The 27,649-nt window shown below is 39.1% G+C and overlaps 1 protein-coding gene across 1 annotated transcript; it reads right to left on the reverse strand.

Moving 5' to 3' along the window:
- Window positions 1-589: 589 nt before the first annotated feature.
- Window positions 590-27,402, reverse strand: LOC120324155 (AP-3 complex subunit beta-1-like). The gene is made up of 5 exons (XM_039385839.1): window positions 27,140-27,402; window positions 15,189-15,264; window positions 7,797-7,871; window positions 3,040-3,135; window positions 590-754 (listed from the first exon to the last, which is right to left on the reverse strand). The coding sequence occupies exons 1-5, from the start codon at window positions 27,268-27,270 to the stop codon at window positions 590-592; spliced, it is 543 nt and encodes a 180-aa protein (XP_039241773.1). The 5' UTR covers window positions 27,271-27,402.
- Window positions 27,403-27,649: the final 247 nt, after the last annotated feature.

The raw sequence follows: 27,649 nt of genomic DNA on the forward strand, positions 1-27,649 counted from the left end.
ACTCCACTTTTCAGCATAGATGAAATAAAAGTGAAGTATATAGTAGAATAAATGCCTGATGATGTTTTGCAGAGGTACAAGCTCTGCTGCTCCCACCTCTGCAAAATAGTATCAATATCTTGATAAGAACTCTTCCCCAACATGAATTTCTGACAAAAGAGGAAGATCTGGAAGATTTGGACTTGCACAGATAAAATTTCTACAAGTTAGCATTCCTTTGTCATATGCATTACAAACTACAGCAAATGCCTTCAGGATGAAAGATACAGACTTTAAACAGAGAAATCTTAAGATTTGGAGAATACCCACCAGGACAGTTGTTACACAGATGAAAATAACTGCTACATTAAAAACTAAAAGATAGTGTATCAGTCACTCTTTGTATCTCTTTACAGTTATATTCTTTTAGTCTAGCAAGCAAGAGAATTGCTTGAATTCCAACCAACCACTTGACTGATGGAATGTCCACACACACGTTATAGTTTTAAGAAACTGATCTCATATCTGAGACATGCCAAACCCCCAGTAGTTTTTATAAATGTAGCCCACAACTATCTTAAAACTGCTTTTCAGTATTTGCCAGAATCACTTACCTATACAGTTTTTGGATTGCATGGGCTGCATTCTTTCTCACATAAGGAGATAAATCAGAAGAGGCTTCCTTAATAGCAAGCATCATAATAGGAACAATAATTGGGACCCGGATACTGGATAAAACTCTTAAAGCACTTGCACGGATTAATTGATTAGGATCCTAAAGAACAGGAGGGAAGGGGAGAAAGAAAATAAGATAACGCAGAAACAAATAATAAATTTGCTGCAGTCTTTACACTTAATTAGTAACAACACATTAAAACATGTAAATCTATCTGACTGTAAGTCAGGCCTGTAAGTGAAGGCCACACTACTAAGAAAATGTGCCACACTTCACACAAAGAAATTTTCAACAACCAAAAAAAAAGTAAAACAAATCAAGAATGAGAACATTAAAACATTATGAAAATATGAAAATTTTACAAAGGAAACATTAACATAATGCACTTTCACAAACAAAATATGGGAATGATGGGTAAAAAAGACTAATATTTTATTTAATTATCTGATACATTTGTTGCAATCCAAGTGGAATTCAGATATTCTCAAAGACACACTAGCTCAGCTTTATTACTTATATTTAAGAAAGGTCAAATGAAAATGTTGTTTTCAGTTGTGACACTCACACTCAAGTTCTTGAGAACGAATCCACTCTATGCTTTATGTCGAGATACAAACTGAAGCCAGTAACAAAATGAATTTTTAAACAACATGTCAAAATACTACGCTAAATGTTTTGAGACTTTTTTCTATTTCTTTTCCTCCCTTCTTTTGTCCCAGTTCTTGGTCTTCTTTTACAATACTAGGGTTAGCTTGGAGATCCAACACACCTGTATTTGGAAGAACAGTTAGATAAACTTTGTCCTTTAATCATGGGCTTGGGATACAAGGGAAAAATGTTGCTTAATAAGGTACTAAATCCTCCAAAATCCAGCAAACTGAAATTGAGCATTGTTAATTCAGTGTACTGTCCTGCCAGAAGGGAACTTCCTAAAGAACATTTCTCCGAAGGACTGAAAACTGGCAACACAGATTTTCAGACTGGTATTACTTAATGATTAGCTCATCTAAGCTCTCAAAATTCTTACATTTTAGCAGCTTCTGAGTAGTAAGAATCTGGATGGTGAAAGCACTTCATTTGACAGTTCTGGGAAAACAACTTGTTCTTACCAGAGTTTGCAAATCTCATCTGCAGTCACAGAAGTTGAAAATACCCTAAAACGTTCTTTCTACAGAGGGAGAAAAAAATCTCCACACATAAAGCCAAATTATAATCATTGCAAAAAGAGAAACAAAACATTACAAAAAATGAACAGAGAGAATTAATTATGTTTGCCTATTTTTTACAGCAGATTTCCTCAGTTGCTGACAATCTCACTAGCTTGGTGTCTACCTCCTTGCCACACCGCCACTCCTTTTTTTGCTACTCAGCCACAACATTTGACCTATCCCCTTCCTACTGTTCTCATTACCTATGAGAGCTTTTAAAAGAGTTATGCCATGAGAAGTGATCATTGCATACATATATCACTAGAAACACAGGACACAAAGTAATTTGAATTTTAGCTTTTCATGGCAGTCACAGATAGTAAAGGTAGTACGTTTGATATTGAGATAAAAGTTGAAAGGAAAAGGGCAGAAAATTCTGTAGTTGGTGTGGGATGCTCCAAGAGCTGCACAAGTGGTGCTCTGATTGCAATATATCCCAACAAGATGCAAGGTCTGGGTTAAGTGACATGACAGAAATTAATTATGAACCTAGAGCAGCCTTACAAGAAAGGTAAAAGAAAAAAGAAAAAAAGCGATCTTCTCTTATTATAAAAACTGGCCAAATTTAAGAACATAGACTTAATAAATCTTTCTTTTCTCCACAGTCACACTTCAAAAGCAACCCTAATCTTTGCTCTCTAATCCCATTTCTCATTGTGATCTGATTTGAAACAGAAGATTACAAAATGCTTTTTTTCAGTGCTTTTAATGAAAAAGCACTATGTGCAACACACTGAATATTTTAATTTAGGTACTACTATCTTCCTTATCTTTTTTCCAATCCTCTGTTGTAAATAAAGTTCTTTTACATAAACTAAAAGGAAGACAGGTAGTTCATGGCAATAACAGGGTCTTTTTGCTATATACGTAAGTTACGATGGAAGGAGAAAAGGCAATCCAGAAATTAAATGTTACACTGTGGATTTGAGAGCACCGTTCTGCTGCCTTTCTTCAGTGAAGTAATTTTACATCTTGCAGGCTTAGCTGCTTGACAAGGTTTGAGGTAGTACAAGAAACTTTGTCAATCACATAACTTGAAACTACTTTATCAGATGCAGATATTTACATGCTTTAGTTTACCACACTACACTTACACAAATACTTCTATTTTTGCACCACTAGCTCAGAATTCCCTATGAAATGTTAGTTAGTAGTCACTTTTCAGTAGTCACTCACTTTTAAAGCACGTTGAAAAGTACTGATGGACAATAATGCTAAATCTTGCTGCTCCTCTGCGTAGCGCATCAGATAAACATATACAAGCTTTTTTATCTGAAAAGAAAAAGTACAATGAACATCACAGTCAGAAAGTTTTAGAATTCTGTAAAACTAAGCCCTAGATTGCATAGTTTCAACAAAATTTTATTCTTTGAAGAAAGAGCTAATATATCACTGAAGTACTCACACGCTTCTCCAATGTCTTGCAATTTACTTCAATTCTTTTAATAGAAACTCCTGAGGTGCTGCAATGTTGCTTAATTAATGACACAGTCAGATGAAGGCTAATAACACAAAGTACTGCCTTATATTATCAACTAGTAAATAAAGAATAATCTAAGATGTTGAATGTGTCAACTGATCACTTGAGCATTTCTTATGGGTTTTTTCTTATAGAAAATAGATTGAACTGAAATAGCCAAGAATTTCAACAAGTTCATTTTATTTTACTCTGAAACTCAATATCAATTACTTTAACACATTTGAAAGTGAATATAACTTCCTGCTGAAGTGTGGTAATTTACACTATTTACATGTGATTAAAAGAGCACTTCTGACTATGTTTTGGAAAAAAACAAAGGATATTAGATTCACCTTTGCATGACTACAAGCATCCAAAAGATGCCGCCAACATAAGCATATTACAAAGGATGCAATGTTCAATGATTAAGAAAATCTCAGTATGATTTTGGGGAGGAGGGTGTTCAATTTAATTCACTTTACCCCCTCATGGCCACTGTATGCCCAGGAAGCAGTGAAAACATTTTTTTTACATTTGAGTTGTAAACTGACTATTGGGGTTTATAATGGAAAATTCTGAAAGACCCTCAACTACAGCTGTGCTAATAATTACTGTCACTATCAGAAGATGTACCTTTGTGCCAATTCTGGCAAAAAAACATAATATTAAATCACAGACGGTTACATCATACTAAATTATTTGTTGTTCAACTATAGAGAAGTAGCAATCAACATTGACCACAAGAGGCCTGTGCACTGAATGACTGCAGGTGTGCAAAGAAAGCCTCCTTTCCTTGAAACCACTTTGTGACTAGAAATGAAAGCACTCAGAGCTTCGTGACTACACTATTCTTTTACCATTTACCTTCATTCAATGTTAAAATGCTCTGTTCTATAAAACTAATCATAACAGGAGCACATTAGGCTTGAGGAACACAGGCAGATTTGTTTAATTAATTTATCAATATAAGCACATCAAACTCCATGAATTATTGATGAAGACTTATTTTTGTTCTATACCACCAATTGTTTATTAGGTCACTTTTTGTATCCTTACCATGCACGACATGATGCACTTAATCAAGCTGAGGTTGGCGTGTACTTATCAAAAAAAAAAAAAAATAGGGCACTTCTGTAAACAATAAGATGCCCTTTGCTTCTCTTAAAACAAATTAACATGTTATACTACTCCTTCATCTCCATTTTCCTGCATCAGAGCATTCAGCCCTGATTTTAAAATAAAAACAGAAGCCATTTCTGGGCAGGAAAGTCACTTGGATACAAAATCACTCAGATAAACCAATGTATTGTCTGCTACTACATCCTAGTAATTTGTACAGATTTGTGTAAGAATTCTTAGGAAATTTGGCAAAACAGTTTCAGAAAACAGTATCATGATCAATGTACTAAGAATCTGACTTAACCCAGTAATTTCTCATAATTTCAAGAGCATCCTAAAAAATGGATCATGATAAAGGTTCCTGAGACACAAGACAGCTCTAAATAGCGCTACATTATGATCTAAACTTGTCATCTAACTCAACTTGATAAAGAAATTAGTCAAATGGCTTCAATGAATGTCCTGATCTCTTTGCAGTTTAACAGTCACTTCTTGTATAAAGAAGATACGTGATTTCATACAACTGCCTATTTGTTTTAAAATAAGAAAACAGGTCCATAAAATAGCAACAGTGAAAGGCTTCTGCTAATTAGTGTTAGGTTATGTGATAAGACCTTGTTTTCACACCACAAAGGAGGGATGTTTGCATGCAACACCCTGCTCTGGTTTCTCCCAAGCCAATGACAGGAACCATCAGCTCAGAAGTGCAGAGAGACACAGCAGTAGCAGGGAAACTAAATTTAGGACTCGGAGAAAGGACACCTTGTCACACTCCTCCCAGAACCACTTCAGGGAAGCCTCAGCTCCCATGCCCAGATGTTAAAACCACCAAGTATCAATAAACACCACAGCACCTTTCAGACTTGAAAGTCTTATATGCGTACTGGGTGTATGGGACACAGATGAAGAGCATCTTAGACAAGACTTAGCATGGGATGTTTTGAGGAAGAACCAAAGTAAAAGAGAAGCAGAGGAAATCTACCTGATCTGGAGAAGAACAAGTTGGGGAAAACAGAGATATAAGATGGCTGGACACATCTGAACAGTTTGCTGGTTGGTACATCTACCCTTCTACGTGATTAGTACAGTCCATTACATTTACTCGTTAAATTACATTTTTATCTATTTTCCTTGGTGAAGTACTCTTTATTCAGCATGAAGGTGCATGTATGTGCCAGCAACTATAGTCAGGCCACAAGCTAGAGGGCTGACATGTACATAGGCACCAGCAGCTGGAGAGACCAGAGTGAGGGGACTTAAGTGTGACCCCAGTAACCGGAATGTGATGCCAAGCCATAGGGTGTTGCTGGGTATCTGCCGAAGGGCCTCAGTCCAAGGGGGCAGGAAGACACACAACACACACAAGGGAGTGAGACAAAGAGATGTCTGTCTGCTTAGCGCAGCAGGCAGCCTTTTATTAGGTTCTCTTACTTCTACTTTCCCACACACACAACACAAACATGTTTCCACAAAAACACTGAGGAATGTGCACCTGCACTTCAGCCACACAGCTCAAGGCTGTGTCCATGGGAACTATCTAGTTAGCTTCACTGCTCCCATGGAAAACGGCCCAACACCTTGTAACATTCCAAACTCCTCAAACTTCAGTTGTGGGGCTGTGACTTCACCCCACAATAGGGACCTCTAAATCCATGGTGGCCAGCACCTGGAACAAGGGAGGGGTCTGGTTGCCTACACCTCGGCTGGGACCACAGGCCAGAGGGCGCATGACCATAAATGCCAGCAACTGAAGAGACCAGAGTCTGTGAAACCAAGCACAAGCCCATGTCCCTGTGGTGCCAGTGGCTGGAACGGATGCAAGTGTGCACATGGATCAAGCTGCAGTGGCTGGCAGGTAGGTGAAGTGGCCTGTGAAGGAGGTAAGCCTGGGTATGGGCATCTAAGGGTGAGACAACAGGAGGAACTGGCACAGACCACTGAAGTCCCAACCAGCTACCAAGAAAACAGATGGCCTGTGGGCAAGATCTAGGCTTTTTCTGTGTACCTCTCTAAGGACATAACCACGGGGGTTTGGACAGCAGAGGAGTAGGGAAGTTCTGGCCAGGTCCAGCTGTGCTCCATTCATGCACACAGCTGTGTGTCTAAGGGAGGGTCCATGAGGGAGCAGCTACTGAGAAACCAGGGTAGTCCTGGTTTACAGGCATGAAACAGGGCTGCAGCATCAGAGGCTTATACATCCATGTGCCAGCAACAGGAGTGACTGAGATCCATGGGCCAGCCACTTTGCAGACTCAGTGTGGATGGATCCACACATAGCAGACATTCATCTTGAACTGGCAAACTGCTGGTGCTGTTTATGTTCACCAGGATACCCTGTGACAATTTATGGGGCTGCTTCTGTATATACATTTTTGTTTTGTATATATACATATATACAAGATTTATATGTATGTGCACACCTACCAGGAATACACTCTCAGGCTCACTACTGTTGGGCTGAAAGCCTGGAGCTTGGGCAATCTTGCCTCTGTTGGCCTAGTGGTTCCAGCACTAAAGTTAAAAGCACATAAGATGAATAATACTGTTCAAGGTATTCCTCTTTGGTGTAAGGTCTCTCTGTTTAAAATTGGACTTGGAGTACTCATAACTTACAAATGCAAATTAAAGAGGAAAAGAATATTTAACTAGTCTGATTCCTTGTCTCACTTCCTTTTACTGCCTATTACTAAAAGTACAATTACCATTTCTAAAATAGTTTTAATACAGTAAGTTCCTGAAAGACTCTGAATTAGCATCTTTGCACACTTACAGCTCCCATTTCCAGAAGAGGGTGGAACAATGATGCATGCATTCAGTTGACTTAAAACCCAGTGCCTCAAACAACTGTTTACCACATTTTTCAATGTTGCATGTTCAGTCTGCTTTCATCAAACCGATGCTTGTTAGTCACTACAAGGTCTGAAACTACAAATTTACAGATGCTATTTTTATCCAAATCTCATTTGTCAAGTCAACTATAACTCTGACACCTCTTCACTGGAGTAGTTACTGAAGCAAGCTACTTTGTGTGCCTAACACCTGATGAAGGCGCAAGAACACACACTTATTTTGCCCAACCCGTACCTCTCAGCTTCTCAATTACAAACATATTTCACAAACTTTCTGAAATCAAGAATTTTTTTTAAAATGTAAATAGTTATTATACCTCCCTCCAAATCACCCAATAGGTTTCCTTTATTTACACATAAAATTTCTACCATAATGAAATAAACCCCTAGAAGTTCTATTAAAAATGCTAGAGATTTTATGGTTTGTATTGAAGTCTGGTACAATTAGATAAAATTTTCATAATCAGATCTTCCATAACAGCATGTTTAATGAGTTATAGGAATACCTCAATATTTTTACTGGCAACATTCTTCACAACAGCAGGAAACAGCTCAGAAGCATTTTTTCCCTTTGCAATCATCTGAAAAAAAGAAGGAAGAGACAAATCTTAGTAATGTAATAATAAAATTTATTAGAGTATGGTTTGTGTTTTGTTGATTCATTTCAGATCTGTATTTCAAATATGAATTCTATGAAATTGAGGATAAAACCCATTTTTTGGTTATTAGAATATACGTGATACAATCCATACAGCAAAAACTCTGAGTGCTGGCTAGTTACAAGTTTGGACGATGGAATCAATGAACTGGACTTTAACACATAGGATGACACATAACTTTTAATGCCTTAAAAATAACTAGAAACAGGGATCTTGCTAATCTGAAAAGCCTTGCAGAATTACCTTTTAGGAGCTGGGAAAAAAAAAAAAAAGCACAACAAAACCCATCAGAAGCTATACAAGTTTCAGTCCTGCTCCTTTTCCCTGAAACAATCTTGGTTTGCAACAGCACCAAGAATAAAAATAAAAATAGACATCACACTTTAAAAACAAGGCAAGGTTGTTTTCCATAGCAAGTTAAACACAAAAGGCTGTAAAGTGTTTATAGAGAACAAAAAAGGATAAACAGAAACCACACGGTGAAAGTAAGATCAATGCACTAATTTTCTTCTATTTTTCTTTTTTTTTTTGAAAGGAAGTTTTCATGTTTGATCTTGGAGAAATCTGAAACCAGACATGTCATAAACAATAAAATTGTCACAATAAAGACCATAAACAACAAAACCCCAGTTTAGCTTCAGTTCTTGTACGAACACTGCAGTTGCACAACGTTCTTACTTCTTAGATCTAACTGCAGTAGGCTGTCTGGCAGTACTTTTAAGTCCAAACTGCATACCCTGTGATTTCAGGAATTTATTCAACAGCACTGTAACTTGATGTAACATAACTCTGAGAATCTGTGTGTCTCGCCCAAGGATGAGATTCAGCCAGTCAAACATCAAGTAAATCAGAAAGCTCACTAAGCAAATACAGAATCATAGAACAGAGACCTTTCAAGTCACCTAGTCCAACTTCCCTGCAGTGAACGGGGACATCTTCAACTAGATCAGGGTGCTCAGAGCCCTGTCCAAACTGATATTGAATGTTTCCAGAGACGGGGCATCCACCATCTCTCCAGGCAACCTGTTACAGTGTTTCACTACCCTCGCTGTAAAATACTTTTTCCTTATATCTAATCTAAATCAACCTTTTAGTTTAAACCATCACCCCTTGTCCAGTCACATGTCCTACTACAAAGTTCCTCTCCAGCTTTCTCATAGGCCCTTTTTTAAGTACTGAAAGGTGCTATAAGGTCTCCTTGGAGCCTTCTCTTCTCCAGGCTGACAACCCCAACTCTCTTGGCCTGTCCTCACAGGAGACATACTCCAACCCTCAGATCATTCTTGTGGCCTCCTCCAGACCTGCTCCAACATGTACACATTTTTCCTGTGTCAACAACCCCAGAGTTGGATGCAGTTCTTCAGGTGAGGTCTCTGGTACCAGAGCAGAGTAGAAGGGCAGAATCCCCTCCCTTGACTCACTGGCCACGTTTTCTGGGCTATTGTAAGTGAACACCGTCAGCTCACAACCAGCATTTCACTCACCAGAACTCCCAAGCCCTTCTTGGTAGAGCTGCTCTCAATCCCTTCATCCTCCAACCTGTATTGATACTGGGGTCTGCCACAACCCTAGGGCAGGGCCTTGTACTTGGTGTTGCTGAACCCCATGAGGTCCACATAAGTTTCCCGTGGGTCCAGCTTGTCCAGGTCCCTCTGGATGGCATCCCATCCCTCAGGTATGTAAACCACACCACTCAGCCTGGTGTCGTCTGCAAATCCGGTGAGGGTGCACTCAATCCCACTGTCTACATCACTAATAAAGACATTAAACAGTACTGGTCCCAGTACGGACCCCTAAGGGATAACACTTGTCACTGATGTCCACTAGGGTCCAACACAAATAAGCAACAACAAATATACAGGGATCCAACAAAGAAACGTGAGTTCTGCAACTGCAGTTACTCCTGTACATAACCATCTCACACTTTGATCATTATTCAACATTATATAGCTGATTAAACTTCATATTTTTAACTCTCGGGTCTGTTTGCGTACTTTGTTGATAAAACACATCAAAAGCATAAAGAATTAGGATCTCATGCAACAAAAGCAATAACACACAAAACCAGGCAATACCTGAGAAACTGTATATTCACAGAAGCTTAGAAGAAAGATGACGGAAGAAGAAAAAAGGCAGCTGTAGTTCAGGCTATTAGTCAGTCTTTCAAAAGGGTTTAAGAGCAGCTATCCAGCATGACGTTTAAATTTAACATCTTGAACTATTTCTTGCAGCTGTATTAAAAGTCACAAAAAGTGACAAACTAAAAAGCAAGAATATTATATGAGTTTCAAGGGGTTTTTATCTAAGAATCTAAAATAAACCACTGCTGTTAGGACTGAGGGGTCTTCATAATAAATGTCAAATTCAAAATGACCACACAGAACTCAGCACCAAGATGCACTGCAGAGAAGTACGACAGAATAAAATACTATCATCTTATCTTGATGCAACGGAAGTTATGTTACTCAAAAACTGAGATGATCCTTAGACTTCCCTGACAGGCTCTAACAGTATGACTCTATGCATTACTTGGATTATTTAACTGATCAACCATAATAGCTCCAGCATACCCCGTAAATATGTATTTAGGGTCTTCTAAAAGAGTGTATTTTGACTCGTTATTGTATAACAAGTAGCATAAATCCTCCTTAGCTCATGGATCATTAACCTGAAAGAACATAATGGCTCTTTCCAAGACTAAGGTCTATCATGTCATTTTGGTTGCTATGCCTAGAGACTCTCCAGTTGTGTTGTCTTATATAACTGGAGTTTCTGCACAAAAACTTTTATTCTAGAATGTGCTATGTAATGCCAGAGTGTATTAAACTTTTTTTTTTCCTATGTGAGAGACACACATATATGGATGACACTCTTTGAGGAAAATCAGGCATGTGACTGTTTTCTAAATTAATGCTCTGAAATCTTCTGGAGTGAAATTCCACAGAGTATTTTCCCAGATGAGAAATTCAGATAGGCTTCAAGATATGGTACTGAGAACATCTTCGTTGTTGTAATATCAGTGTATGTTTTAAAACAAATATCAGCTATTGTGTTTTCATGCATAGAGTATAAAATGTATACTCTTCAAATTTATTTCTAACCCAGCAGTATTGCTCGTACTCATTCAAAGACTGTATTTATTTTATAGCAAGCATTTAAGGAAGAAACAAAAAATTACATACTGACTAAAAGTAAATATAAAAAAATAAAATCATTGATCATGAAAGTCACACATACGTATCTTACCTGAACTAGGCTTAGATACATTCGTGTATAAGAGGGGAGTGGAAAAATATGGACTACTCCTATGTTTGAATTTACATTGTTAAAAGCCACACTCTGGAAGACAGATTTCAGTTTATTTGTAAAAAATCTCCTTCATCCTAGGAGAAAGTTCACAAACCACCCGACAGTAGGAAGAAGCAGCAAAGGATGCCATAAGTAGTGTTCTCCTTGTACTCCTCTATCACACCTATATGAAGGTTCAGCCTCTTGAAATCTACTAAAAGACTACGAAAACTATTGGTATCATAGAATTATAGAGTCATAGAACGGTTTAAGGTGGAAGAGACCTTAGAGACTAACCTCTCTTCCATGGACAGGGATGGCTTATCAAGCATTCCTCCTATGAGGACAGGCTGAGAGAGTTGGGGTTGTTCAGCCTGGAGAAGAGAAGGTTCTGAGGAAACCCTATAGCACCTTCCAGTACCTAAAGGGTCCTATGAGAGGGCTGGAGAGGGACTTCTACAAGGGCATGTAGTGATAGGACAAGGGGTAATACCTTTAAGCTGACAGAGGGTAGCTTTAGATTAGATGTTAGGAAAAAATTCTTTACTGTGAGGGTGCTGAGGCACTGGAACAGGTTGCCCAGAGAAGTTGTGGATGCTGTATGCATAGCTTTTTCCCCTATCTAAAACTAGTGAAAAGAGCATTTCAGTGAGACACTTTAAACAATACTCTGACAACGAAGTTCCTTTTTTCCTCTAATAATAAAAATTGAGGAAGCATTTCTGGAAAACACATCTCATTCCTGAGAGATATAAGCCCCTCTCTATATGCAAGCATATAAGCACCTTTGTGCTCTGCAAGAACATTATCACCACTGTTACAAGACCTCATGGTAATTGTGCAACGTCCCAGTCCTGGCCTGTGAAGCTCATTGTTTGAGTTTGTTATGTCAACCAGAGGTTGGTACCAGATGTGTGGTATGAAACATAGTTTAAACACAGCACAGGAAAACAGCAAACACTTTGAAGATACAGAAGGAACTGAAAAGAAAGAATGCAGTAATTCAAACAACTCACTTGCTGTCAAGTTTAGCTTACAAGCCAAAAGGCTGTTACTGCTTTAAGAAGCAGCAGTTGAGAAGAGGAAAAATATCCAAGAAACAGAAGGTGCCTGCTGTCATTTGGGAAAGTAGTGCTCTTCCTCCATTGCACAGTGCTTAGAACAGGCATAAAAACCAAGGATCACAAACTTAAAACAGGACAAAAATCTAGAACTGGAAACTGGGGAGAATTGTCAGAATCGGAAAACAGGGGAGCAGAAGAAAGAATGTGTCCAATTAGTTCTGCCTTCCCTTGCTGAAGACTTCTTGAGCCTGGTCACTTCAGCCTAAGACCATCAAGGACCACAGCTATCAGTGCTAACCACATGTCTCCAGGTCATGGCATCATACACTTCCATAAAATTAAATAAACAGTTAAGAACTCTTTTGAATATGCAGCAGCAGCAGGTATTTATAATGACTGCATTTGCTCATTGCACACTTATTTACAGTGATAGGATTGTTTGTAGCAGAAAAAAAAAATCAATCTAGTAAAACCTTGGTTTATAATTTAAATCTGATTCAATTTAATGGTTTCTAATTCCCCCCACATACATACATACATACATACATTCAGTTGCAACTGCTTCTAAAAACAGATAAAGATCTGGCAACTTTTTGAAAAAGAAAACCAAGGGAGCAGCAGGCAACTTTCCCCAACCCTCCTGCCCACAGTAATAGCCAGAATAATAGCTTTTCTGAGGAAAGCACAAAGAATGTAAGTTACCATAGTTTGAAACCATGACACTTCTAAATGTTTTTTTGCAACAGCACTTCTATATGCCAGACTCTCACTGATCAAAACCTGAGTAATCCCACATCATATCAGAGAAGATGAATTAACAAACCTTTCACCAAAAAAAGAATGACATCATGAAATAGCAGTTGATAGTTACCCAGATCTCATGGGTAATAACGTCTCTGGCAGGACTTGGATCAATGGCAAAAAAGACAAACATCTTAAGTAAAACTTTCATCACTAAAGGGTAACGAAGGGAGAAACTGCCAGCTCTAGAGTCTGTGGAAAGAACACAATCGCATGATACAAACTGTACCTATTCACTTTGGTATGTACTCAGATAAGATTAAGGATGTAAAAACCAAGGAAAACAAAAAAGCACGCCCAAAGGAGACTGAAACGAAGTCAAATGGACACTGAACAGTTTTCCATAGCACATTCGTCCAATACTTTTAAGAAGAAATAAAGGGAACTATCAACTTCATGTTCAGTTTTTAGGGTTTAAATACACAATGGTGTTAAACATTATTTCACAGAATCACAGGATATGCTGAGTTGGAAGGGACCTACAAGAATTATCATACAGGGCCCTCCTGGCCCTGTACAGGACCATCCCCAAGAGTCGCACCATGTGCCTGAGAGTATTGTCCAAATGCTTCCTGAACTCAGGCTTGGTGCTGTGACCCCCACTGCCCGAGGGAGCCCATTTCAGTGCCCAGTCATCCCCTGGGTGAAGAACCTCTTTCTAATAACCAACCTAAACCTCCCTGACACAACTTCAGGCCACTCCCGGCACTGGTCACCACAGAGAAGAGATCAGTGCCTGTCCCTCCTCTTCCTCTCACAAGGAAGTTGTAGACTGCGATGAGGTCTCCTCTCAGTCTCTCTTCTCCAGGTTGAACAGAACAAGTGACCTCAGCTGCTCCTCACACAGCTTCCCCTCAAGGCCTTTCACACTCTTCATTGCCCTCCTCTGGATAACTCTCTAACAGTTTTATATCCTTCTTATATTGTGGTGCCCAAAACTGCACACAATATTCAAGGTGAAGCCGCCCCAGTGCAGAGCATAATGAGACAATCCCCTCCCTCAGCTGGTTGGCAATGCTTTGCCTGATGCCCCCCAGGATACGGTTGGCCCTCCTGGCTGCCAGGGCACTGCTGACTCATATTCAACTTGCCATCGACCAGGACTCCCAGGTCCCTTTCTGTGGCACTGATTTCCAGCATCTCATTCCCCAATCTGTATGTTCATCCAGGGTTGCCCCATCCCACGTGCAGAATGTGGCACTTTCCCTTGTTGAACTTCATATGGTGATTGCCCAGTTCTTTGATTTATTGAGGTCCCCTCTGCAGGGCCTCCCTGCCCTTGAGGGAGTCAACAGCTCCTCCCAGTTTTGTGTCATCTGCAAACATGCTTAGTGTCCTTTCCAGTCCTGTGTCCAAGTCATTTATGAAGATGTTGAAGAGCACAGGGCCCAAGATGGAGCCCTGTGGAACCCCACTAGTGACAGGTCAGCAGTCTGATGTCACCCCATTCACTATTACTCTCTGTGCTCCAGCCATGAGCCAATTGCTCACCCACCACATGATGTGTTTATCCAGCTGTGAGCTGGACATTTTGTCCAGAAGGATCCTGTGAGAGACAGTATCAAAATCTTTACTGAAATCCAAAAACAGTACACCAAGTGGCTTCCCTTGATTAGCTAGGTGGGTTACCTTGTCATTTAATCACCTCTATAGGTGCACAGTTTGCCTGAAATACTTAGTCAACTATATAAGCATCGTGCTCAATTAAAAAAAGAAAATCTTTATTTAATCTAATTAAATAAAAATAGTAAATGCAATTTGTCATTTTTCCTGCAAATTTCTGCTGATTCCAGCCTGTTGATTTTGAAGTTTCTCTCAAGGAACCATTTCCTATTCAAGGTCTCACTGAAAGTAATTATTTATAGGCATATTGGCACTGTTACATGACTATTTTAAAAGTACATGACAGTATACATCCTGATATAGGAATTTCTACACAAAATTCCAAATTAAGGATTTCACCATTTCATTACCACAACTTTTAAACATCACTTAGAGATTCAAATGCTAATGTTGTACAGGATCTGTAAAGTGAAAACATTATTCCCATCCAAGAAATAAAAATAATAATAAAAAAATCACATACCCCAACAATCCTCTTCATAGCATCCAGCTTTGCAGAATCTTTACTGCTTTCCAACATTTGTTTTAGGTCTTCATTTCTACGGTAGAAAGAGTAAAGCATCAATTAGAAAAAATAAAGAATAAAACCAGAATACCATTTTTATATTCTTGCATCAATTCAGCAACTTAAGTTGAACCACTGCCCCTTCTTGTCCACTTTTAAATTGTATTTACTAACATGCTGGCCTAGTACAATGAAGTGTTTAGCAAAAGAATCTATCAGATTCTAACAATAATGTAACATCACACAACTTCAATCAGCTGTATGCTCAACCTTGACTGGAATCCGGTTGAGGTCTTGAGACAGAAGAGCTTAGTTTAAACCAACTCAACTCAACTCATTCCCTTCTCCCTCTTTCCCCAGTGAGGGCAAGATGCAATACCTGAAGGTTGACACGTTTGTGTTAAAATGTAGTATCAGCTAACATAAATCACTGTAAAGCCCAATAGCAGACTTCAGTATGCTTTGAATTTCACTAAAAATCACACATATAACCTTTCATCTACTTTTCTGGGTTGTAAAATGCCATTCCCTGTCATCAGGATTAAAAGCCTCAGATCTGCAGTACGTCTATGCTACAAGCTATATGATTAAGATAGCCTGATGATCAGACATATATTGTCCAAGCACGTTTTACAGGTGAAATAAAATTCTCACAGAAAAATATCAAGTCAATAAGGATGCTCTCTTGTAGATACATCTCCTCATTAGCTGCCACTACTAAGAAACCTCACCCTGCTTGGCATTTTAGATGCAAACAGATCACAGCCTAACCGCATTTATAGACAGCGAAAGTTTACAAAAAGAATTCTTTGAACAAACAGCCTTTTGTAGTGTCTGGATTAAGTACTAAAAAAATATGAAGCAAACAATGGCTCAAGAAGAGACACCTGCAATACTCCAAAGAACTCCAAAAGCTTTCCAAACCCTGTGAGCTTTCACACATTGAAGGGCCTGGCACGTCAGGTAGACCTTGGCTGGACACCAGGGGTCCACCAAGCCACTCCATCACTACCCTCCTCAAGCAAGATGAGGGTGAGAAAACAAGATGGAAAAAAACTCATGTGTCAAGATAATGACAGTTTAATAAAGCAAAAGAAAAGGCTGCATGTAGAAGCAAAGGAAAAAAGAGATTTATTCTCTCTTTCAGATCCACAAGCAATGTCCAGCCACCTCTCAGGAAGTGGGGCTTTAATATACATAGCAGGTGCTTCAGGAGACAATCATAATAATGAATGCCCACCCCCTTCTCCTTAGCTTTTATTGATGAACATTCACCATACAGTATGGATTATTCCTTTTGTCAGTCAGGGTCAGCAGTCCTGGCTATGCATCCTTCCAAGATCTTGCCCACCTCCAGGCTACCAGTGAAGAGGGATATTGGAGAGACATCTTGACTACTGTGTGAGCAATGCTCAGCAGTAGCCAAAACACTGGTGTGTCATCAACTACCAAAAGAAAGCACAGCATCATGAAGGCTGCTATGGGGTAAAGTAACTCCACTCAGCCAAACCCAATATATCCAGACAAGATTTCAAAAGTGAATGCAAAACCTAAATATATTCGGATTTATCACTGCCCTTAGAATTTCAGACAGCGAAGAAAAGAGGTTTAAGTCAAAGCCATAGTTTGTTACAATGAGACCAAATGTTGTCATCCATTCCTTCATAAGTCCTTATAGAACATTTTTCCTACTTGTAAGGAACAGAGTGACTCCAGACTCCAGTGGAGATCTCCTCATCTTTTCAAAGCCAATACTGCATCTATTTTGTGCCCTCCATGAGAAATCCACATTGCCCATATGTTTCAGTATACATCCACAAAATTAAGAACCACAACCAGATGGAAAAACCCCCCCAATCAACATTATTTCCTACCAAGCTCTCTTTATTCTTGGCCACAGAAATAGCTTATTTTGCTATCCTATCCACCTTGGTATAGGATACCAAGTAAGTCTCAGTTCTTTTAGGTTAGCTTGAAGTACCTTGCCTGAGACTTTGCTGTAGCTGGATACAGAAATTCGGAGACCCCTAATTCTTTCTGCTTAAGTCTTAATCCTTACCTGTGCAAGAATCTCTATGACACAGTTATCAAAGTTATGTAGCAAAAGTCTGGACTTGATTTACAAAGTTGTTTCTTATCCTATGCTCCAGCTTCCTACTGCTGTTGCAAACAATGGAATACATAAAAATTTTCTTAAGAAAGGATGTTCTTTGATGTTTGATCTCTGTATACTTTCAAGATTAATAAACAAGAAAGGAGATTTAATCCATGAAACAGATAGCAACTAATAAGCCAGCTTTATGTTACATCTAGGTGTTAAAAAGACAAATTACTTGTCAGTAGAATTGCCTTGTTAAGGGCTCGACATGTTTCAATTATCTCAGACCTAGCAGGAGGTTAACAAAGCTTGGGAAGAAGGATGTACCACTGACAGTGGACACAAAGAATGTAGAATTTATGGTTCACAAGGACATTTGGCAGAACCCCCAAGATAAAGAAGAAACTAATAAAGACAACTCAGCAACAGTGCTGAATCAGCTCCAACTCGGTAAAAGGTAATTCTGCAGTGGGAGATTATGACTTTGGCCCACCAACTCAAAAAATCCACCAACCCAATGGAAAAGAAAGGCTGAGCAAGTGGAGTAATTAACATGAGAAGCAAGAGAATCGTTAACCAACAGAAGACAGAATATTAATTAACACGAAAAAATAAGAATACATCAACAAAGCAGAAAATGTGAAAAAATAATTTGAACTTCAGGATCAAGTAGCAAAAACAGAGGAAGTTATACAAAACAAGATCCAAGTAGCTGCTGAAGATTTTCTCCCAGAATGTAACAACATGAAGAAAAACGGAAAAGGTGAATTTAAGATGTGAAGACAGAAGAAAGGACTATTTAATGATAAAATGTACTTCTAACTGCTTATAGAAAATATCATACATTTCAAATTACAACATTTTGAAATGTTAACTGGAAAGACATAAACCAGAGAAACTAAGATAGGAAGACCTGTTTTCAGCCAGCCTTGCTTCCATAAGAGAAAAGCAGCAGGTAGGGAAAAGAAAAAAAAAAAAGAGAAATTAAATTACAAGTTCTTGATGAATCCATTTGGAAATTAATTGTTACTTAATTTGATGGGTTGTGAGGGTTGTTTCAAATATTTTCTGACAAATTATAATCCAGGATTACCAAACATTAGGTACTTACAGAGTAAAATATTGCTCCATACATCCACATGGATCAGCAGCAGCAGCAAGCCTTTTTTCTTCTACAGTTAGATACGGTTTCAGTGTAACCTCAAAGTTTCGCCCCTTAAGAGCAGATTTAATAGTGCAAGACACCTCAACTATTTTACCCAACATTGTGGAATTTTGTTCCATTCTTTTAAGTGCAGTATTAAAACAAAAAAAAAAAACCACACACAAAAATCAGTGTGCTCAATCAAGCTTGCCTTCCAAGAGTGAAGTCTACTCAAAAAAAAAAAAGAAAATCTTATTATGTAACAGGATACCCACTCCCTTGCTGTTTCAACTTCTAGAAAGAAATATCCTTTGCAGATTTCAAAGGTCATTTCCCTCCAAAAGCAACTCTTATCAGCAGCCTCAATGAACAATGGGAAAAGCAAATGCATTTCAGACTTTCATAATACAGTTTATCGTACAGTATAAAAATATTTCCATCTTTTCAGCATTAAGAAGATTTAAGGGAACTTCAATCCTTAAGTTAGATCCCTCAAAACCGAAAGCATAAACGTAAGCACCACACTTCGGTTCATGTTTATATATCATTAATTATTCGGAACTGACAATTCTTCAGTACAGAATGTTAGACAAATAATTTCTTTATCACTTATGTCCACTTGCCAGGAGTTCAGGAAAATGCAAGCAACTCTCCAGCTGCATCAACACCTTTGCCCCTCCCTGCTAAAACTTGGAGGGTAATTCTAGCCTTACAGAATTAGGTACATATTACAGATGATTGAAGTATAAGCTTTATTACTTCAGGAGTATCACCTGGTTTAAAGAAGCCTAATCTGATAGTTGACAAATGATGCAGAGCTATACAAAGCGGGAAACTAATGGCTCCAGACAGAAGACATCAAAAAAAACCCCACCTCTGTTATAGTAAAAATAGTCTCTGAGCCATTTTCCCTAACAATAAGAAGAAAGAAAATGACTTTCCAAGAGCAAAAAAGGGATAAACAAGAAGACTCTCACTTGTCTGCCCAATGACACATCTAAGAATGCAATGAGATTTCCCTGAGTTCCCAGCTCATAATCTAGTGCTTAACATCATGCAGCCCCACCATCTGAAATGTTGGAAGTTCAAAGCACTGCTATGGACTATAATTAGAAATATTATACTCATATACAACAGTGCTATGAAATATGATCTTTTACTATTGGTATAGCATCTACTACAAAAGGTAATGAGTAAATTATTAATATATTTAGAAATCAGTTCCAGCTGCGTTTGTAATCTTTACCACCACGGGCTTGTATTCCTCAATACTAGAATTTGAAAGCTAAAGGAGTGTAAATTAGAAATGCAAATTCATCACCTAACTTTCTCTCATAACGAGCATCCCATACGGCAGATCTGCAATGACACAACACGATGGGCATCACAAAACACATCCAGAATAATATGTTCTCCTCAAAACACTGGTTGAATGTTAATTCAGTGAATCATGAGCAAGATGATTTCTAATTTTCCTCTATGTTTTCATATTTTATGATTGCGGCATTTAAGACACATAATACTTTTTTCCTTCTATCTCAAAATGCTGCTTTCTTAATACCTTTGTACCACTTGTAGATACAAGAGAGGTATGGATATGATAGGACTGCCTTATTCCAATGCACCAAAATAAGAGGGGGTGCAGGGGGTGGAGATGTGGTGTGATAAGTGTGTGGAGTGCACAGAACAAAAGAAAATAAAAACAAAAAACCACCCTGGATCTTGAAATTCATAAGATTATACTGCCAAACAGCTTTAACAGCCTGTTATGCCAGAAAGCACCTTGACCACGTAACTCTCTATGTTGATTATGGCAAACAGAACTAGAGATGAACTCTGAATATGCCATACTATTGTCAGCACACACTTGGTCATTAAAACTGCTGTCTTGCTCAGGTTAAGACAAGGATTACAGATTCCATTGAGCAACATTACCCACTTTCACAGAAAAACAACAACAACAACAAAAAAAAAAAGGGTAGGCATAACTACACATCACTGAGGTTTACACACATTTGGCAGCAATAAATCTGAGCCCCTCAATTACTTTGTCTTCTCCTAGGAACTATGACAAACTTTTAATCATACTAAAATATTAATCCATAACCTGTGGCATGTCATTTGCCACTGCATCTACGTATTCTGAACAATTCTTGTTAAGACAACACTTGCTCCACTCTGGAAAAATATACATTTGTTTTATTTTCTATTCTTTTTTAGGAACATTTAGGAACATTGTAAGATGAAACCCATAAAAGGTTTTGCTACAGTTCCAACGTACCCAGTCACTTAAAGAAGTCACCCACTAATCATAAAGCTTTCTTCGTAAATAAGTAGAAGGTTCATGAGTATCAAAACTGAAACTGAAGCCCAGCCAGTAATGCAACAGAAACCTTGGGAACAGTTTTAATCAACTCTACGAAAGAAGAATGAATTTTAAACAAATAAACCCATGGTGAGACAAAGGGTTTTCATATATAAGGACAGCACTGGAAGAAAAGATACAGGAAATGGCAAACAAATCCACCACAGGGGAGGAAGCGAGCTTCTTGGTATTATGGCATAAGCTGTTATAGAACAGAAGTTACAGAAGTGCCACTCAGTTGAACTTTAACAATGCATTTCTTGTTTTACATTTTCCATCCGCTGCATACTTTAAGTTACACAGTAACAATTGCACTGTTCTTGTGTTCAAAGACTTTAGGAGACTTCAGTTGAGAGGACATGCTTTTAACCAAAGCATATTAAGATTTTTTGCCTTCAGCACAGCAAAACGTTCCAACGAAAAGTTCAAAATAAAATACTGTGAATGTTACCAGGTTTGAAGCAGAAAATCCACACTGAGAGAGCAGCTTAACCTTTTGCCCCGGCACCTGAGTAGTAATGAAGTCCTGTGTAGTACTAATGAAGTCCCATGTTTCCCCACAAAATTTTAAAAAAATATATTTTTTACTTACATTTTACTGCCACTGCAAAATCCTCAAAATAAATTGGCTTATTTTAGGACATGCTATTGCGTAAACTCTAAATGAGTTTAAATTTAACATTTAAAGAGGAACTACAAATTGATTTCAGAGCCATAAAACTTGGAAACTAAACTGGCAGGAAATACATGCTACCATATGAGTTTACTTTTGCTGTTCATTGGGAATTTTCTTCTAGCAGGAAATTAAGAAACCCGAGTTTCGCTGAGTTTCAGTCTACACCACAAACTGTTTGAATGACATCTTGTGGTGCTGTTAAGTACTGCCATCCTCTTCCATTATAGCACTGTATTTACTGCTAGTTCACAACACAGTATTCAACTATTACTTCAAGGAAGACCCAAGTCATATAGCTACGAGTGTAGCTGTTCTATGGTTTAAAGAGATATTGAGATAAGAAGTAATTTATTTGCTTTCAGCCACTCCTAATTTTTCAATCTGAAAAAGAAACACACTACCCAAAAAGCAAACTTGATAGTTTAAAGGATAGCCTGCAGAGATGTGAGGAAAACCAGGATAACTATAGTATCCTCTAAGGCTGAGAGTCACAGAGAACAAGACCAATTATGGTATGAGCAGCAACAAAATTTAATTCATTTAATTATTGCTTTGCCACTAGTTGCTCAAAGTACTTGCAATACGGATGGTTTAAGTATAGTCTCATCTTTCTGAGAGAGGAAACAGATAGAAAAGTGTAAAGTTAAAACCTGAGTAAAGCATCTTCCCAGTTCTCTGTTGTGATCCTGTAGTACTCGAACAGTGCTTCAGCAGCTCAGTGCATGAACACCTGTAAGTTGCTGCTATCACCACCGTCGATGCAGAGATGTAAACTACCTACATTTCAAATGCTTTAACCAAATGGCAGCTAGTATGACAAAGCAGTTTGAAATCCTTTCTGGATCTGACTGCAATTTAATCTAAGATTATCTATTGTCAGTAGAGTAGTAACAGACACTACTTCACCCAGAAACAAGAAAGGCTGTCTGAAAGGATGAAAAGTATCAATCTTGTAATTCCACTGCCTACGACCTCTTCTGATAGTGCTCACACCATCGACACTGCAAGGAAAATTCTGCTAGGGAGAAATCTTCCTTGGTGGAAGATATCAGTTTCCTGAAGGCTGAGAATCTGAGGTGGTGCTGCCACTTAAGTGGTTGTGTCAACTTACAGCCTGTCTTGAGGCAAGTGATCAGTGTTTGTAGACATTTGTAGATCACTTTGCAGCATTGGGTAGTTGTAAAGGGATTACAGGGAAGTGAGAAGCAGTATCACAGAATATTCTGAGTTGGAAGGGACCCACAAGATCATCGAGTCCAACTCTCAGTGTTTCCAGCTTTCCCAAAAATGGTGGGAAAAGGTTTCTTTTAAAGATATCACCACAAAGCTGGTGTTGTCACTGACAGAACCAGTGTTAGTATATTTACATAGAAGTACACGACATTTCAGAAACCCTGTTAAAGAGCATTACAATGCTGTTCATCTTCTGGCAGGATGCCAAAAGAATTCTGGTTTCCTTCCAGAAACAAAACTACCAAAGGGTGGCACAGACAAGGATAGCCTTCAAAAAGCAGAACTAAGAAAAAGTGGAATTTCTTGCAAGCATCAGCCTTATAACAGTTATAAAAATGTGTATTTAATACCACTCAAGATGCAGATCAAAGCAAGCATCTAAAGCAAATATATGACAATGCAATAAATATGCAGAAACCACAGTGAAGACCTTAAACTATAAAACTTGCCTGAGAAAATAAAAAAGCCTCAAAAATGTAATGACTACATTACAGACTACCATAGCAAATCAACAGTTCATTGCTTGCATCCTCATATGTGCCAAGTGCATGGCAATAAGCATATATTCACTCTGTGTCACTTCCCATCAGATCTGACAGATTTCAGCTGGAGAAGTGTTCTGCAATAGTATTGCCCACGTTTGTACACCGCACTCAGTTCCTATCCTGGTACTGACTAGAAGGTTCAGATTTTATCTTGTAGACTCATGAGTTCATCCAAACCATTCAGCTTTGCTGGGTTGTACATCCTACCGAAACTGGCATATCGCCACATCAGTGGGCATAGGGCCATTTTAACAGATGGGAAAAGAAAGTAGTTGTGCCAATGAGATAGTGGATGCATCGAGTTTGAATATTAGAGCTGGAGTGTCCTCCAAGAATTTCACAAATGGCAATCCATGTACAATCTCTCCATGACTGGTTGAACAGAATATGCCAAGACAAAACTAGATCAATTTAAGACTCCAAGAACACCTCTGGCAGGTTGAAAGTTGAAAAGTTCTGAAAGTTGAAAACAAGCTTTTAGCTCCAATGAGTCTGGAAAAGTCTTCAGCACAGAGAATTGGGCAATGAGTATCTTAATGAAATTACCACCTTCAGCTCTCTGCAAAACATGCTTACAAAATCTCTGCAAAAAAAAAAAAAAAAAAAAGGCTTTGCAGCTCTGATGAGTTTTCTGATGAATGGCTCAACAAAACACATAAGCCAGATTTGCAACAAAAAAAAAAGTCTAATAAATTACAAATGTATTTTGCTTGGCGGGAATACAGTTTAAAGATGCAAATCAGTAAAGTTGAAAATGTGTGTTATAAATTTTGCCATCTGCTTCAATACTGTACTTATCAATTGATATCTAATGATGTTACTCCTGTGGTTCACCTCTAAGCTTTAACATTTTATTCGGAAAAAGCAATAGCTAGTTTTATTGCTGAAACTGTACTATTTCCAAGAACCAAACATTATTATACTTCAGTTTTATATGCAGGTAAATTTTGTTTAAAATGCAATTAATATAGATGAAAATCCTCTGTCCACCTGCAATTAACTGTAAGTAGGAATAGCTGCACCCTAATATAAGCAATTAACAGGGATTCTGTGTACTAATTAGCTCTCCAGTTACTCTTAGAAGTTGGAAGGTAGTTAGAGTTTTTACTCCTCCATATAGAGCAATAATAATGTAAAATGAATACTGTAACTATAACAATATTCTTTTATCTCAGGTGATGTGCATCACATGGTACCTCTCTACACTATACAGATTATTTTGAGAGTCTTCCAGTGCTTATTGCATGGATTCCATCTATCAAGAACATGGAGAAATAGCTCGAGGCCCACAAGCTGGATTCAGCTTATCCATAAGATTTACATTACCCATTGGCTCTTACAAATTTTCTGCTGAAAACTCCTGTTATGGGCAAAAACAGTCTGCACTTGTCTGCAGACTGTTTCCATTATTCTGGTCGCCAAAATCTGACCCTTTTTCTCCTTTTTTCAAACATATGGGATATGATAAGGATTTCAGCTGAGTATTTCTACTGAAATGTGAAAAACAAAACAGGACAAATGATGTATATTAGGTCAACTTCAGATTTCATCTTTAAGTCTACTAATACTTATTTGTGCCTCTGTGCAACTTGTCATAGGCCCTGCTGCAAGATCAAAAGCAACTTATCCTAATATACAATTTGTTTATTTCAGAAGCACTGTGGCTTACTTCCTCTTCATGGCAAACAGTAGAAGACAGACACACAAACAGAAGAGTTTGGAATTTTTTTAAAGAAAGGGTTTATAGTAGTGTCTTGATACTTATACATTAACTGCATGATACTGTTACAATTAACTCCAACAGCCAAGTGCAAGCGTCTGATCCAACTGTCACTGCAGTAATGTTCAGGGTCATATATTACAGATGTGCCCCTTTGCTGAGAAGGAGTACTTGTATCATCAGTAGGTCTAAGGAAGAATTCCCGCTTCCACAGCAACAAAAAAAGCACTGAAACACCACAATGACATCAGATTTAAGCATATCAGCAGTGATGAATGACAATCAAGAGAGATCAGCAAACAACCTCTGAAAAGCCCTAACAGTAATTTCTTTTCACCACTGGAATATTCCACTATCCCCACACTTTCATGTGCAAGAGGCAGGGACACATCTAGGACTTCTCTGTACTTGCTTGTATTGTGTTTTCATCAAGTTTTGGGCTATTACTAGAGTGAACTATTACAAATATAACCTATATGCTTGATGAATTATTACTGCATTTTCCAGAGTGCAACATCGTCTGCTTTTCTAATAGTAACCCTCAATTGCAGTCCAGTGGCTTTTTCACATTACACAAATTTCATCATCTTCTCTGCACAGTGTCTGTTCCTCAGCTACCCAATCCATACTCAGAGCTTAACAACACAAGTCTGAGTCATGGATAACTTCCTATTTCAGCAAGAATTTTTTTTGTCAGCTACAAAAGACCACTGAGATCAATGCCTGCTGTCCTCTCAAGTAATTCCTTTAGAGGACAGACATTCTCCCTGTTCCTGTAAGTTTCAGAGAAAGTCTGGGGGAGCAATTAATTAATAAGACATTCACACATATCACAAGCTATTCTGTTTCTTCCATACTGAAGGACAATCATACCCACGTACAAAATATCTCAGGACCCCAGAGCTGTATTTCCCCATGATCACTGGGGAGCCTTGGGTAGAATTAGTCACTTCAGCTTCCGCATCTAATAAAACAGGGAGCTATACTTCACTTGCAAAACAATCTGCAAAACAGTCTGAAGTTTATGAGTTATGTAGAGAATTATGGCCATGACCAATGATTGGCGTACCCCCCTCTGTGGAAAAAAGAACATCGCAAAATGATGATTAAGAAATAAAGTGCAAAGTTGTTTCTGTGGAAGGGGACAAGAAAAGGAAGGTGCAAACAACATATATAAGCTACAGCTGATTCACAGAGGGACATCTACGCTAGAGCATTGAAAAATATCAATTGGAACAGAATGAAAAAGCAAAGAATTTAGTGGAATAGAAGGGGTAGAAGAAATGCGATTCATCTAGCAAACCGAGAAGGCCCATCAGCTGCTGATTCACAAGCTAAGCATCAGAGTGACAGCAGCTTCACGTTGTTGTGATTTACTTTGGTGTGGCACACAAATAAATACATCAGTCAAGGTTTCTAGAGCATGAATGTTCTCTTTGTGCAAAACAATCAAACTGAAGAAGTAGCAATTGATTTTCTAATGTACATGAGACCTTAGTTTATGGTGCTTTTTATTGGTTGCTCTCGGAATAGATTTCCAATTTGTTGCAATTGTCCAGTTGTAGCTTAGCAAACCTTTTGATCCCTTCATTTGGACACTCTTCCTCTCCAATCCACTTTTTCTTGAAGAAGATGAAAGCTCCCTGTGCCAGTGCACTTGGCCGGGGCCTTTTTTTCCCCTTCTCCATTTCCTCATTTTGACTTCTGACCAAGATACTGTTAGCACTCTTAACACCCACTTCGAGCTGGCCACCTCGCCCTGAACAACTACATTTCCAACTACAGCCTCCACAAATACTTTTTTTACAAGCACTTTTATATATATAAATATATATAAATACATTTGAAGGCAAAATTAAGATAATTCCAGCGTGGTTAGCTGTCGAAACAGAGGAAAAACGATAAACAGTATTTCAAACAAACCAACTGAAAAACTTTACAGCTAACCCACTCCCTATGCACACCTTAAACGTAAGCAAGTGAACTTTTCCGCGGAGTCACGAGGGGGGGGAAGTGGGAGGCCCCTGGAGCTGCCCATGCCCGTGGGATGGCCGGCCAGCCCAGCACCGCCCGAGCGCCCACGGGATCGTCCACCCAGCGCCTGCACCGAGCCCTCTCCCTCCCTTACTTCTTGGTGTCGCTGCTAAAGAGCCCGAAGGCCGCGGGAGCCGAAGGGGTCACGGTGGGCGCCGCTTCCTGCGCCAGCTCGGGCGCCGCCTCTCCCCCCTGCTCGCTGTAAGCGAGCCCGTTGCCGGACATGGTGATGGTGGATGGTGATGGTGTCGCCGCTATCGCCCCTCGCCCCGCCAAAGTTGCGGGCGCAGCTCTCACTCACGAACGCGCCCCGCAGTCAGCCACACCGCTGACAGCTCCGGCGCTCCCCCCGGAAGCTCCCCGGTCACGCGGCGGGGGGCGGGCACAGCCGGGAGGGCGGGGCGGGAGCGGCCGGGCCCGGGCGCGGCGGCGCTGGGGCCGGGTGAGGGGGTTGCGCAAGTACCGTCTGCCGGGTTGTGCTTCCCAGCCCTCCCTCCACTGTGCCTTTGGCGCAGCCCTTTACAGTACGAAGTACGATCTGTGGCAGTGATCCGTGCTTCTCAGATACTCGTGTCCGCTCACATGGCGGCGCCTCACGCTGATC

This window comes from Pipra filicauda, unplaced genomic scaffold (assembly GCF_003945595.2).
Source record: "Pipra filicauda isolate LSUMZ 115617 unplaced genomic scaffold, ASM394559v2 scaffold43_size3849885_pilon, whole genome shotgun sequence".
Taxonomy (NCBI): domain Eukaryota; kingdom Metazoa; phylum Chordata; class Aves; order Passeriformes; family Pipridae; genus Pipra; species Pipra filicauda.